General features: G+C 52.8%; 1 protein-coding gene across 6 annotated transcripts in view; it reads right to left on the bottom strand.

Annotated features, from left to right (window-relative positions):
- Positions 1 to 14,290, bottom strand: part of PNPLA7 (patatin like phospholipase domain containing 7) — an 83,004-nt gene that overhangs the window by 50,343 nt on the left and 18,371 nt on the right. For 5 of the 6 annotated variants that reach the window (XM_042245313.1, XM_042245311.1, XM_042245314.1 and 2 more), the window contains 4 exons: positions 6,437 to 6,565; positions 5,871 to 5,951; positions 2,918 to 3,044; positions 2,241 to 2,384 (listed from right to left, as the gene is read on the bottom strand). In XM_042245313.1, the coding sequence (XP_042101247.1) occupies positions 2,241 to 2,384; positions 2,918 to 3,044; positions 5,871 to 5,951; positions 6,437 to 6,565 (481 nt within the window). The remainder of the gene's footprint in view (positions 1 to 2,240; positions 2,385 to 2,917; positions 3,045 to 5,870; positions 5,952 to 6,436; positions 6,566 to 14,290) is intronic. The other variant, XM_042245312.1, reaches the window with a different exon arrangement.

The following is a 14,290-nucleotide window of genomic DNA, read 5'->3' as shown; positions in this document are numbered from 1 at the left end:
GCTCACAAGTCACCAGAAAGACGGGGCGACAGCCACAGCAAGGCCTGGGTGCAGGGCACACGGGGGCCGAACGAGAAAGGAAGGCTTCCTGGGAGCGCCGGGACCACCGAGCCGCACGGCTCCCAGCGGCGCGCCTGTGTGCTGACCCTCCTACAAACGAGGCCAGTGAGCACCTGAGTGGGGCTGAGAATCAGACTGCTGGAATTTAAACACAAACAACCACACGTGGCAGGTGGCCGTGTCCTGGACTGTGTGGACTGGAGCAACCAGTCTTGTGACTCTGGTGAGGGTATAACCAGGTGAGCACTAGGAACCCCTGGCAGCACCTCCCAAGCTGAACACAGCACACCTGCCCCCGTCACTCGGCAGCTCCACAGGTAACATGCGTCCCACAGACACACGGGTGCCGTGTGTGTTCACAGCGAGACAGCGCTTCACACCGAGAATGGTGTGTTGCCGTATGGCACGTGGAGGCCACAAACAAGGCTGAGCAGAAGCCAGACTCAAAGCCAGTCTCAGGGTTCAGAGGTCAGGGGGACGCGAGGGCACAGGATGATAACCGCACCACTGCTGATAGGAACTGCGGGGCGCCCAACCGGGGCCCCTTCTGGGTGCTGGCCTCACGGGGGGCTCGGTTCATGCAGATTCATCCAGAGTCCCCGAGGGCCTGCACGCTCTGTATGCACACTACCTGACCATGAACAGCCTGTGAAGATGAAGAATCGCCGCCGATTGCTAATCGTGAAGAAGCAGATGGATACACAGACAGGACATGAAGACCCCTCAGCAGCAGCTCCAAGTAATGGAACACCGAGGACAGGCACATCCGCCGACAAAAGCAGTGGTGGCAAGCGGCTGGGGAGTGACGGCTGATGGGCCGGGGGTCTCTCTACCAGGTGACGAAAATGTGCTGGAATTAGGTAGTGGAGGCTGATGTGCAACTCCGTGAAACTACTGAAAACCAACAAAGCTGTGAACTTTAAAAGGGTTCAGTCTGGGACGTTCCTGGCGTTCCAGTGTTCAGGACTCCACACTCCACTGTGGAGGATGCAGACTCAGACCCTCTGGCTCGGGACTAAGACCTTGCAAGCCACGTGGCACGGCCAAACTAAATAACTAAAAGGGTGGATTTTATGGTGAGTTAATTTTACCTCAAGAAAGTTGACTAAAAAAAAAAGCTATGTAGACACAGAAAGGAAAGGTGATGCCGAATGAAGACAGCCCTAGAAAATGCACCAGAAAACTGAAAGATTGTTTTGTGAGTGGTGCTGGGTAAATTACCACTAGACAGAGAAAGAAAAAGCTGAATTTCCTACCCTGAATATAACGTAAGAGGGAGCCATGAGGAAAGAAAGACTTCCACATGGAAAGTGAAGCTGAAAAGCCACCAGACAAGAATCCAGAAGAGTGTGTTTACATCCAATAAGAAGGAGAAGCAAGTGAGACCCAGAACATAGCCACAGGGCAACAGCTGGTTTCCAGATACAGACACCAAGGGTCTCTGTCCCAAAAGCAGAGGCCGGGAGAAGGGACGTGGACATTAAAACTGATGGGAGATCTCTATCTGGAGCATAAGAAAAATTTATGCAAACCAACAAAACAAATTCAGGAAACCCTGCAGAAAATGGGCAAAGAATATAAACAGGTAACTCTTAAAGAGGGAACCCACACAGCTCTCGGGCACACCAGACGATTCAACCTGCCAGCAACCCAGGAAACACAGGTGAAGACAAGACAGAGCCGTCCTCGGGGGGCACCACCAGCGTCCCACAGCTGGGACACACCGAGGGCAAGCACGCACTGCAGGTCTCATCAGCCAGCTGAGGTCACAGCAAAGGTCCCCATCAGGGAGGTGCCCGGGAGAGGGAAGAGAGCTGGCTGCTGACCAGAGGTCACAAGGAGCCCTCTCTGCAGCCGAGACCCGACAGGAAGACCAAGCAGACAGCAGAGAGGGCCGGTGCAGGCACCTCACGGGGAGGAAAGCTGGGCGATGGCTGGGGTGCCAGGGAGACAGCAGAGGCAGCAGCCTGCTAGCACCGCCCGGCTCAGGGGCAAAGGGAGGGCAGCAGGCAGCGATTACAGCAGGGCTGTGCAGGGCCCAGCTGGGGAAACACCCTGGACACGGAGGCTGGGGGAGGGATGCAGGGCCACTGAGGCTTCCACGGAGGCCAGGACGCAGGTGCAGGGGCCCCTAGACCCAGAGCGTGCTGGCCATCTGGGTGGGTCAGAGGGCCCTTTACCTGCAGGAGCCGAAGAGGCCTGGATGCCAGCCTGGGCCTGGCTGAGCTTGGCCGCCACCTCTTCGTGGACAGAAGGCAGCAGGACGGGGTGGCTCCTCTTGGGCAGAGGCCCACAGACTGCGGCGCGGCTGCCCCCATGATCTGCTGGGAGGAGCCAGAATGAGGCAAGGTCTCTGCTCCCAGAGGGCACAGGCCGCACGACTGGGGGCCTGAGACAGCTCCCGGCGGACCCTGCCCCCTGCCCCCGCAGGCCAGCTGCTCGTCACCCGCACCTGTCTGGCCCATCACCCGTGCCCGCCTGCTCAGGCAAGTGGCAAGTGAGCGGCAGCCCCGGCTGCCCTCCCAGGTCTGCCGCCCAGCTCTGAGCACCCTCAAAGAGCCTGGCCAGCCTGCCCCCCGGCCCCCGCTCCTCATTCTTAAATGGATAGGGAGAGCCCAGGGCAGTCAGTGTGCCTGTGTGTCACCGTCATCCCAGAGGGGGGTCCCAGGAGACAAGCCCAGTCAACAGCTTCCTTCCCCAAACCCACGCTCCCCGAGTGCTCAGAGCAGTGCACGCAGAAGGCAAAGCTGGGGGCCCGCCCTTGGCTGGTTTTCTCCTAGGAGGAGTAGGGGCAGGATGTGTGTGGCGGGACAGCTGGTGACTGAGGGCAGGAGGCTGGCCCCGGGGCGGGCAGAACCTGGGCCACAGGGCTCCTGGGACCGAGGTGGCCTCTCCAGCCTCTCCTCCAGACTGCAGCACGTCGGCTTCTTGGCCTTCCCGGCAGTCACGCTGGCCACAGACACGAGCGGGATGGCCTGGCTCTCCTGAGACGGGGAGAAGCAGGGCTGCCTCAGGAGCGCTCCTGGCGCAGCACCCTGAGCGGGGAGGCACCAGGCTTTGGCGACTGGAAGGGAGGCAGTGACCTACTAGGGCACCGGGGACGCAGAAAGAGGAGGGCTTAAAGCAAGAAAGGCCCAGCTTGCTGTCGTCTTGCAAACTCCACCAGGTTTAAATAGCGGTCAAAACCGTCAGACCCTCAATACACTTCATTAAGATGAGGCAACGTAGGAAACACAGGACATGCCCCAAAGTATCAGCAAAGGGAGACGGGAGAACCGGGAGCGCACCAAGCGTGGTGTGGAGGCCGAGTGAACACTCGCTCAGCCTGCAGGCCCTCGGGCCCGCTGGAGTGTGGCTCATGAGGCTCCGGGCCCTCCTGGCCCCCACATCATGCTTACCTGTCGGGAGCCAGCGTGAGGAACTCCGCCCATGGCAAAGGTCATGAGGAAGGAGGCTTGGCATACGCAAAGGCGTGATCAAGCCTCAGGAAACCCCCTGTTCCCGAGCATCTAACCCCAAAACCAGTCTGTTTTATGCTCTCACCTACACCTCTGACTTTACGGGGGGCTCTCCCCCATAACCGTTTCTCTCAGAGAAGGAGTAAACGTGCAGCTCCAAGGCAATAAAAACTCCTGGGCGTGACAAGAGTGTTTCAGCTTAGGACTCCTCTGAAGGTTATCTAGCCATCGTGTATAGGTTCGTCTGGCCACATGTGATTGTTTACAGCCTCCCAATCTGAGAGGCATGAGATGTTTTATTCTTACTAAAGGCAAATTATTTTGAGGAGTTGGAAATTATTAGTATAGTGGGTTGGTTAGGAATTATATTGGTGAAGGGTTCTTCATTTGTTGTGCCAATAATTGCTGCTAATTCCCTGCCCTGGGTGTGACAAGGGTCTTAGGTCAAACCCCTCTGCTGACAGACTAGCTTGTGTGACAGGATTATCCATACTCCTGCCACTACGCACATGATTGTTTACTACCTCTCAACCATAAACAGCACAGAGAGTTTTGGAGTATTTTTAAAGTCTTAATTAGCATAGGGCTTTTCTCATTGTTGAGTCAATGATTGCCACCAGGCCACCATTTCCTTAGGCACTGGGAATATATTAATCAATGTATCTGGAATATAGCAAAGGAAATATAGTAGTTTTTAAGGTTAGCAATACTAGACTTTTTGAGTGAATGAATTTTCTCTTTTGGAATAGATCACTGTACTTTGTTATAAATCACTGTGTCCTTGCTATGTAAAAATGTAACTTTATCACTATGTTAAGACTAAATAGATCTTAAGGGGAACATTGGTGAAAGGATTTTCATTTGTTGGGTTGATGTTTGCTGCTAAATCTCCATGCTCCCTGCCCTTATAATGAATATAACTAGCATATAGGAGAAATAAGCATTAACCTTTAAGCATATAGGAGAAATAAGTATTAACCTTTAAGATTAATCATGTTAACTTTGGGTTAAATAAATTCCTTTCTTGACTGTAACTCACTACACCCTCACCCTATAGGAATGTAACTTTATTTGGAGGATGGTGCCTGGTTTAAGAAAAAAAACACCCTTGGAAGAAACAAGTTTTTTGGTTATCAGAAAGAAAGGGTCGTAAAATGTCAGCAGGCCTCATGGCTAGAAGATGATGTAAAATCCCTAAGACCTTCTTGTGTGAAGCACCTGATTTTGATAAAGGTCAGGACTGCTGACCACTCCCCCCTACCCCCCGTGAGTCTGTACTCATCCCTATGTGTAACGAAACGTATCTAAGCAAACCCAAAAATAAAGAAATGGGATCAGTTTCCGGAAAGACTGATTCCCCCACGTCATTCTTTTCTGCTCCCTGTTTTTCTGGCTGAATTCCCATCTGGAGTGTGGGTGCTCGCCACGTCTACTTACTTGCCCCGGTTTTCAAGCCCACGCGAGAAGGAGCCTAAGGAGGGGCACCTTCCGATATTCAAGTGGCACCGGTGGCCCAATGTAGATGGTGCAAATTCTGTGTCTTGGAATTTTATTGGCATCCCACGTAAACCAAGTTATTCAGCCCCTTTTTCTCTCCTACTATTTTCTGGCCGAATTCTCATCTGGTGCATGGGTGCCCACCAAGCCTATTAATTTTGCCTGGGCTTCTAAGATCGGACCGGGGCGGGGGGGGGGGCGGTGGGCGGCCCTCAGTGCCTCCTCTCCTTCGGGAGAACGGGAAGACGCCTGCGGCCTGCGTAGGTGGTGATTGGTATCCTATGTGAACCAAGTTATTCAGCCTCTTTTTCTCTGCTCATCTTCTAATCCCTCTCTATCTGTAATTAAATAAGTTATCTCTATGGATGCCGACACCGTCCCCACCTTCGAATTTCCTGGATCCACCAGGGCTGGACCCCGGCACTTACCGCTCACCAGAATTGAGGGGGTGAAGCAGCTTCTCCCACCCCACAGCCATTAGCTCAATCCACTGGCCTTGATTGAGGCAGGGTCGAGGGCAGGGCACGCTGCCCCAGGTGCCCTCAGAGGGGCCCAGGGCAAGGGGCAGGCCAGGGACACAGCTCCGCTGCTGGATGTCGGCTCAGCACAGGTCAGGTAGAAGCTGGGAGGGCAACCACGCACACAGAACAGGGGGACCAGAGAAGCGGAGTTTGGCCAAACCACAGGCCCTCCCAGAGGGGAGCCGTGTGGACACGGGGCCGCAGACAGGCAGCGTGTCCCCGGGACAAGCTCAGCACTGGGCCAGGAGACCCCACCCCGGCCTGTCTGCTGGCCCGCCCCTTGAGGCAGAAGCAGCTGTCCCGAGGACCCATGGTGGGAGGCCGGCACACTCACGGGGTTGAAGAGCTCCGTGGTCAGGCCCAGGTAGTTGTGCAGAGCCAGAAAGGTGACCCTCTGCAGCCGCACCATGATGATCTGCAGAGAGACGAGCCAGCTGAGCGGGACGGGCCTCCCCAGGGGCTGAGCCTGCCAACCTCGCGGGCCGGAGAGCCCCTGGTGGAGACAACCCAGCCTGCATGCAAGGTGTGGGCACGGGGCAGAAGGGACCTGCACTGCCTCTGCAAGTTTCTAAAATTACTTCAAATCAAGACATTTAATAACAACAAGAGTTCTTTTGGGACATGGTAGGCAATCTGAAGACTGCATTGAAGCTATCAATATTAATTTTTACAGCAAAATATGTATTACAAGGTTTTAGAAAAACATCTTAGTTCTTCCGACACCCACCATGAGCCCCACGTCGCTAGCACTCAGTCCTGCCAGTGAAGGCACTTCCACTACTGTGGACATGCCTCGTGGCCCCGGGACACAGTACACCGATGAGATACTCAGGGCCTCGGCCCTGAGCCCCCCCCGAGACGGCCAGGGCGCCAGACAGACGGCCTGGAGAAGTGGCTCACCTGTACCACCCTCACCAGAGTTTCAGGATATCTCTCAAAAACTCCTTGAAACGCCGTAGCCGGGAGCCGGAGGATGGTGGAGGGGACAGCAGCGCGGGCGGACACCGTTCTGTACGGTGCCGCATGGCCCTGCAACGACAGCCCCAGTCAGCCCGTGCCGGCCGCCCCGAGGCCTGGAGCCTGGCTCCCTCAGCCCGCGTGCGGCCTCAAGCATCACAGCTCTCAGCTCCCCGCTCTCCTGGCCTCTGGCGAGGCCTAGGAGCCAGGATCACCCACCCAACGAGCCCGCTGAGCCCTGCCTGGCCACCAGCGCAGCTCCCGGTGGCCGAGGACCGGCTGGGCGCCACTTGGGAACCGGCGGGTGTGTGACAGCAAAGCTGCCTCTTTCAGCCTGTCATCATTCCCAGGCAGTGGCCTGGCCCCTTCTGGCTCGCAGTTCTGAGCCATGCCACCACCTCTCCTCTGAGAGCCGCTCCAGGCAACCACCAGCTTTTCTCTGAATTGGTGTTTTCCTTTGTCAAAGTACCACATAAGCAGAATCACACTGGGCCAGGCTGCTCCCACTGAGACAGCACACTCGAGGGGCACCGTGCTGCTGGGATGCCAGGAGTCTGTGCTGTTTGTTGGCGGGAACCAGCCTGCTTTGCGGACGCATCACAGTTTCCTCGCGCACCTGGCGTACGCGTGCTTGCGTGCTCAGCTGCCTCCGCCATGGCTGACTCCGCAACCTCATGGACTGTAGCCCGCCGGATTCTCTGTCCACAGGGCTCTGAGGCAAGAATGCTGGGGCGGATCGCCTTGTCCTCCCACAGGGGGTCTTCCGGAACTGGAGTTCAGGCTCCCACCTGCCTGCGCTTCGTACTTCACAGGCAGACTGTCTACCCACTGAGCTACCTGGGAAGCCCTATGCATCCAGTGGGTGAAGGACATTTGGGCTGTTCCCAGTATTGGCAATTACAGATAAAACTAAATATTTCCATACCGGATTTTGTGTGAACAAAGTTTTCATCTTCCTTGCTAAATATTGTGGAATTATTTACCAAAACCGCAGCTAGAGTTGGAGTGGGGGCTGACCTGTAAGGGGGAGCGCTCACACATACCACCATGTCAGTTACCACCCTTGTCAGTTACCTGAAAGAGGAAGAAGCCTCTGCCTGCATTTTGGATGGGAATTTGCCTCTACCTATCCTCCGGCCATAAAGGCTGAGCATGGAAGAACTGATGCTTTCCAACTGTGGTGCTGGAAAACACTCTTGAGAGTCCCCTGGACTGCAAGGAGATCAAACCAGTCAATCCTAAAGGAAATCAACCCTGAATATTCATTGGAAGGACTGATGCTGAAGCTCCAATACTTTGCCAGGCATGGGCTGCAGCCTGCCTGGTCCCTGTCCTTCACTATCTCCTGCAGTTTGCTCAAACTCAAGTCCATTGAGCCAGTCAAGTCCATTGAAGCCATCCAACCATCTCATCCTCTGTTGCCCACTTCTCTTCCTACACTCAATCCTTCCCAGCATCAGGGTCTTTTCCAATGAGTCAGCTCTTTGCATCAGGTGGCCAAAGTACTGGAGCTTCAGTTTCAGCAACAGTCCTTCCAATGAGTATTCAAGGTTGATTCCCTTCAGGATTGACTAGTTTGAGCTCCTTGCTGTCCAAGACTCTTGCTCTCAAAAGTCTTCTCCGGTGCCACAGTTCAAGCACGTTGGTTCTCTGGCATTCAGCCTTCTTTATGGACCAACGCCCACTTCGGTACCTGACAGCGAAAGCCGCTCAGTCGTGCCCCAGGGACGACGCAGCCCATGGAACTCTCCGTGTCAGAATACCGGCGTGGGTAGCGGCTCCCTTCTCCAGGGAATCTTTCTGACCCAGGAATTGAACCGGGGTCTCCTACATTGCAGGCACATTTTTTACCAGCTGAGCTACCAGGGAAGCCCAGATTGGTACACGACCACGGGAAAGCCATCGTTTTGATCACACGGACCTTTGCTGGCAAAGGGATGCCTCTGCTTTTCAATACAGCCTAGACCTGCCATGGCTTTTCTTCCAGGGAGCGAGTGGCTCTTAATTTCATGGCTGCAGTCACCATCCACAGTGATTTTGGAGCCAAGAAAAGAAAATATGTCACTGCTTCTACTTTTCCCTTCTATTTGCCATGAAGTCGTGAGACTGGATGCCGTGATCCTGGTTTTTTCAATGTTGAGCTTTAAGCCAGCTTTTTCACTCTCTTTCACTTTCATCAAGGGGCTCTTTAGTCCCTCCTCACTTTCCGCCATTTGAATGTGTCATCTGCATGTCTGAGACTGTTAGTGTTTCCCCCAGCAGTTTTGATTCCAGCTTGTGATTCATCCAGCCCAGCGTTTCACAGGATGTACTCTGCATGTAAGTTAAATAAGCAGGGTGACAACATACAGCCTTGATGTACTCCTTTCCCAATTTGGAACCAGTCTATTGTTCCATGTCTGGTTCTAACTGTTGCTTTTTGACCTGCACACAAGTTTTTCAGAAGGCAGGTAAGGTAGTCTGGTATTCCTATCTAAGAATTTTTCCACAGTTTTTTGTGATTCACACAGTCAAAGCTTTAGCATAGTCAATGAAGCAGAAGTAGATGTTTTTCTGGAATTCCCTTTTTCTATGATCCAACAGATGTTGGCAATTTAATCTTCTGGTTCCTCTGCCTTTTCTAAATAAAGCTTGTACATCGGGAAGTTCTTGATTCATGTACTGTTGAAGCCTAGCTCGAAGGATTTTGAGCATTACCTTCCTGCTGCTGCTGCTAAGTCACTTCAGTCGTGTCCGACTCTGTGCGACCCCACAGACGGCAGCCCACCAGGCTCCCCCGTCCCTGGAATTCTCCAGGCAAGAACACTGGAGTGGGTTGCCATTTCCTTCTCCAATGCATGAAAGTGAAAAGTGAAAGTGAAGTCGCTCAGTCGTATCCAACTCTTAGCGACCCCATGGACTGCAGCCCACCAGGCTCCTCCGTCCATAGGATTTTCCAGGCAGAAAACTGGAGTGGAGTGCCATTGCCTTCTCCGATTACCTTCCTAGTGTGTGAAATAAGCACAACTGTGCGGTAATTTGGACATTCTTTGGCATTGCCTTTCTTTGGGATTGGAATGAAAACTGACCTTTTCCAGTGCTTTGGTCACTACTGTTTTCCAAATTTGCTGACATTTACTACCATTTGCTTTAAGACCCAGAATATATTAACAGTATGTATTGTGAGTGCCCCATGTCCACATGAAAGGAATGTACTTGCTATTGCTGGGATGAGTGTTCGATAAATGTTCACTTAATTAATTAAGCGAGGAGGCCGATGGTGCTGTTTAGATTCGCTACATCTCTGCAGACTTTCTGTTTACCTATCCTACTGATCACTGAAAGAGTGAAGTCATCAGCTATAACTAGGGATCCATTTCTCCTTTCACATCTATAAGTTTCTGCTCCACTTTTGAAATTCCATTCTTAGGAGAATACACATGTGGGGTTGCTCTATCTTCTTGATGAGTGGTATTCCTCACCCCAGAAACTTTCTGTGGTCTGAAGTCTACTTTGTCTAACATTAATGCAGCCTTTTGGTTTTGAGTTTTCATGATATAGTCTATCATATTCTTTTCTTTTTAATCTACCTAAGTCTTTATGGCTATAGTAGTTTTATGAAGCCAGCATGTAGCTGGATATTGGTATTTCTATCTAAACTGATCACCATTTAATTGATGCATTCAACATTATTACTGATGTATCTAGGGTTAGGCTCCAATTTTCTGGGGAATGTTGAAATTTTTAGCAAGTTATCAAGCTGCCTGGGTTCAGACCATGAGTTCTGTCTTACTCCCTGGCCCATCCCACTGCTGTGTGGGGCTGGAGGCCTGCATCTCTGATTTTTGGGTGATGCCTCAAGTGCTTGGCTCTGCTGGCACCAATGCCCCTCGGTCTGAGACCTGGGCTGAGGCTGCATCTCAGCCGGGTTCTCACGGCCGTGCCTGGCCTGTGCCATGCTGCTGTCTGTCCGCCCTGAGACTCTCAAGAGCCACCCCCACTCTCTCCCACACCGAGAGCCCGGGATCGGGCTGCCCTGAGACAGAGCACTGAGACGGAAGGGGAAGCGACCGTCCCTGGGCTGCTCTTCCTGTTTGCAGCTCCCAACCGCGACCTGCCCACTTTTATTTTCAGATTCCTGGGTAACTGCTTTGCATTCTACCCAAAGTTTCTGTTGTAACCAGCAGGAGAGAGAGGCTATGGTAGCATCACTCTGCCACGGCAGAGCAGGAATTCTATTTCATTCTTATTAAAAATAAAATCTCTATGTCTCTCTTCTTTGAAAGCCAGAATGAAGAAGCTTAATAAATTGCCACAGAGAGCAGCACGCCTGTGTGGTGAGGCTCACTGTTGCTGCTGTTGGACAGCCCTGCTTTACTTGTATGCAATGCCCTGCAAAAAAGAACTCACACAGATAAAACCTAGTGGATGTCCAGTCTCCTGACCTGACTGTCCATGAGTGAACATGGAAAATGCCCCTTTCTCCAAACAGCCCTGCTTGTTGGGAACACTGGGCTCCAGATCAAGGGGTCCTCGGTGTGTTTTGGGCTTAGTTATATTGCTTCTGCCTTGAAGTCCTTTCTGCCTGCTTCAGATCCTTTATACTGAGAAGGCTGTCCCTGTATGAATCCAAAGAAGCCAAAGCTCAAACAGATACATGCACCCCAATGTTCACAGCATTACTATTCACAAGAGTCAGGCCATAGAAGCAACCTAAGTGTCCATCAACAAACGGACGGATAAGGAAGGTGTGGCCTATATACACACAGTGGAGGACATGTACACAATGGAGTGTATGCACACAGTGGAGTATATATATATATACACACAGTGGAGTATATAAACACAATGTGGAGTATGTATACACAGTGGAGCATGTATGCACAATGCGATACTGTGGCTGTTTAGTTGCTGGGTCATGTCCAACTCTTTGAAACCCTATGGAGTGTAGTCTGCCAGGTTCCTCTGTCCATGGGATTTCCCCGGCAAGAATACGAGAGTGAGTTGCCATTTCCTTGACAAGAGGACTTTCCCAGACCAGGGAGTGAAGCTGTGTCTCCTGCTTGGCAGGCTGATTCCTCACCACTGAGCCACCTGGGAAGCATTTACGGAACGCCACTCAACCATAAAGAGGAGGGAAGCAATGCCGCTTGCAGCAATATGGATGGACCTAGGGATTACTAAGTAAAGGAAGTCCAAGACAGAGATCACGGAATTAACCAGGTGAATGAATTCCGCGTATATGTGGAATTTTTATTTGAATTATACGAATGAACTTGTTTACAAAACAGAAACAGAGTCACAGAAAACAGACATAGAAAACAAACTTACGACCACAGAAAGGGAAACGGAGGGAGGGATAAAGCAGGAGTTCGGGATGGACACGGACACACCCCTGTGTATGAAGCAGACGAAACAACGTCTGACTCTACGGCGCGGGGAGCAGCACTCAAGCGGCCGCAATAACCTGTGAAGAAAAGGGACCTAGGGAAAGCGGCGCGCATCCGAGTATGGCTCGGCCACTCTGTCGCACAGGGGAGCTAACGTGACACTGTAAGCCAACTAGCTATAAGGCAGCGCTCAAAACCCATGACAACCAAAAAGGTTGAGTTCAAAACAGTAAGAGAGAGCGGAGGCTGGTCCACAGAAGATCCACGACCACACCACAAGCAGCAGGAGCCCCAAGCAACACAGAGCAGCCACCTGCCAGGCGCCCAACACAGGGCCTGGGGGCCAGCTCCAGAGGCCCTGGGAGGAAGAGGCAGAGGCCAAGCCAGGTCACGGCTCGGCCCTCGATGCGCACGCACCCCCGGCTGCTCTGTGGGGCGCGGGCGAACTCCTCGTGGGCTGACAGGGGTAAGGGTCGCTCTCAGACACGACCCCACTCCGCTTCCAGGCCAGCTCTACAAGACCTGTGCTGGCGGTATGTCTCACGCTCACCAGGGAGCCACGCGGCCAGGAGACCCCGGGAGAAACAGGGGTGGACACCCCCACAACCCCACCCCAGAAGCCCTGACAGACAGCGACTCTCATCAGTTCCAGAATCGGGGAAAAAAGCGTGTGTGTCTGTATCTGTGAGCATGTCTGTGTGTTTAAGGGCAGGGCGGGAAGAGAAAATGACAGCTCAACAGCTGACACTGAAAACAGCTCAAACGCACTTGTTTACTTAGGAAAACAATGCCCTCAACCTCACCGAGAAACTCTGAAAGCGCAGGGGCGACAGCTGCAGGGGTGTGCACAGGCCTGGCACACACCTACACGCCTACAAATGCTCTCTCTGGCCCTGGCCACCAGAGCAAACAATCACAAAAGCTTGTCAGCCAACAACGAGGAGACCAAAGGGCAGCGAGCGGACAACAGAACTGCAACAACACGCCTCCACGGAGGGATGCATGCCGGTGCCCCCCACACAGCAGGGCGCTGCAGAACCGCGCAGGGTGCGACACCGCGGACGAGCCGGCCACAGCAGGCGCGCCACACGTTGCAGAATATCAGAGGAAAGGCAGAAGAGCAGCTGCCTCCTCGGAAAGGGGGGAGGGCAGCGGGGTGGCACCAGGAGCCCACGGCCAGCCTGAGTGACAGGGCCATTGCTGCCTCACCCGGCTCACAGCTGACACGGCTGCTTCCTGCCTGCTTTCCTGTCTATCTGAAATATTTCATAACAAATTTGTAAAAATTACAACAATGGGGCAGGCAGGATTGCAGGGAAGTGTTCAAAAGGGACAAAACTCCAGACACACGGTACACGAGCAGCACACGCCCCACAGCTCACGTGCACCGGCTGCGCGGCCAGGTCAGGCGTGGACTTCCCTCTCACATAGCCGGACTGCTGCTAACACGGCAGGCCCAGCCCCGAGAGATGGAAACAAATGAGCAGAGACGAGACACTCAGAGGAGCCAGAGGTGACACAGGGCGCAAAGGAGATCTCGTCTTACTTCATCCATAAAAAATACTGAGAGGAAAGAAAGCTCTCGAAATAAAGAATGTGACTGGAGAAGAGGGAGCCCTCCCACACTGCTGGTGGGAGTGTAAATGTGCAGCTACTATGGAGAACCGCACGGAGGTTCCTTAGAAAACTAAGAATAGAGCTGCCACGTGACCCAGCAATCCCACTCTTGGCCAAAGATCCGGAGATAACTCTGGTTAGCAAAGATATACACAGCCCAGTGCTCACAGCGGCACTGTGCGCGACAGTCGAGACACGGGGAGCCTGTCCGTCCATCAGCAGATGAACGGCTACAGGAGACGCGGTGTGTGGCGTGTCCGCACACACACACACAGAATGCCACTCAGTCACAAGAAAACACAAAACACTGCCATTAGCAGCAACACAGCTGAACCAGAGACGACCATACTAGGTTCAGTGAGTCAGCGGGAGAGGCAAGCACCGCACGGCATCACCTACACGTGAAGCCAAACAATGCCACAGGCGGGCTCAGTCACAAACAGAACAGACTCAGACACAGAGAACAGCTTACAGCTACCAAAGGGAAGAGGCGGAGGGCTAGGGCCAGGGGTTAACATATACATACTACTATATTTAAAATACCACAGAATGATTGCTTGTTTCCAAAGCAAACCATTCAACATCCCAGTAATCCACGTCTATACCCCAACCACTGATGCCAAAGAAGACCTTCTAGAACACACACCAAAAAAAAAAAAAGATTTCCTTTTCGTCATAGAGGACTGGAATGCAAAAGTAGGAAGTCAAGATATACCTGGAATAACAGGCAAGTTTGGCCTTGGAGTACAAAAATGAAGCAGGGCAAAGGTTAATAAGTTTGATCAGGAGAACACACTGGTCATAACAAATC

This window comes from Ovis aries, chromosome 3, assembly GCF_016772045.2.
Source record: "Ovis aries strain OAR_USU_Benz2616 breed Rambouillet chromosome 3, ARS-UI_Ramb_v3.0, whole genome shotgun sequence".
Taxonomy (NCBI): domain Eukaryota; kingdom Metazoa; phylum Chordata; class Mammalia; order Artiodactyla; family Bovidae; genus Ovis; species Ovis aries.
Note: the sequence above shows the minus strand (reverse complement) of the source record. Positions and strands in the feature narration are given on the sequence as shown.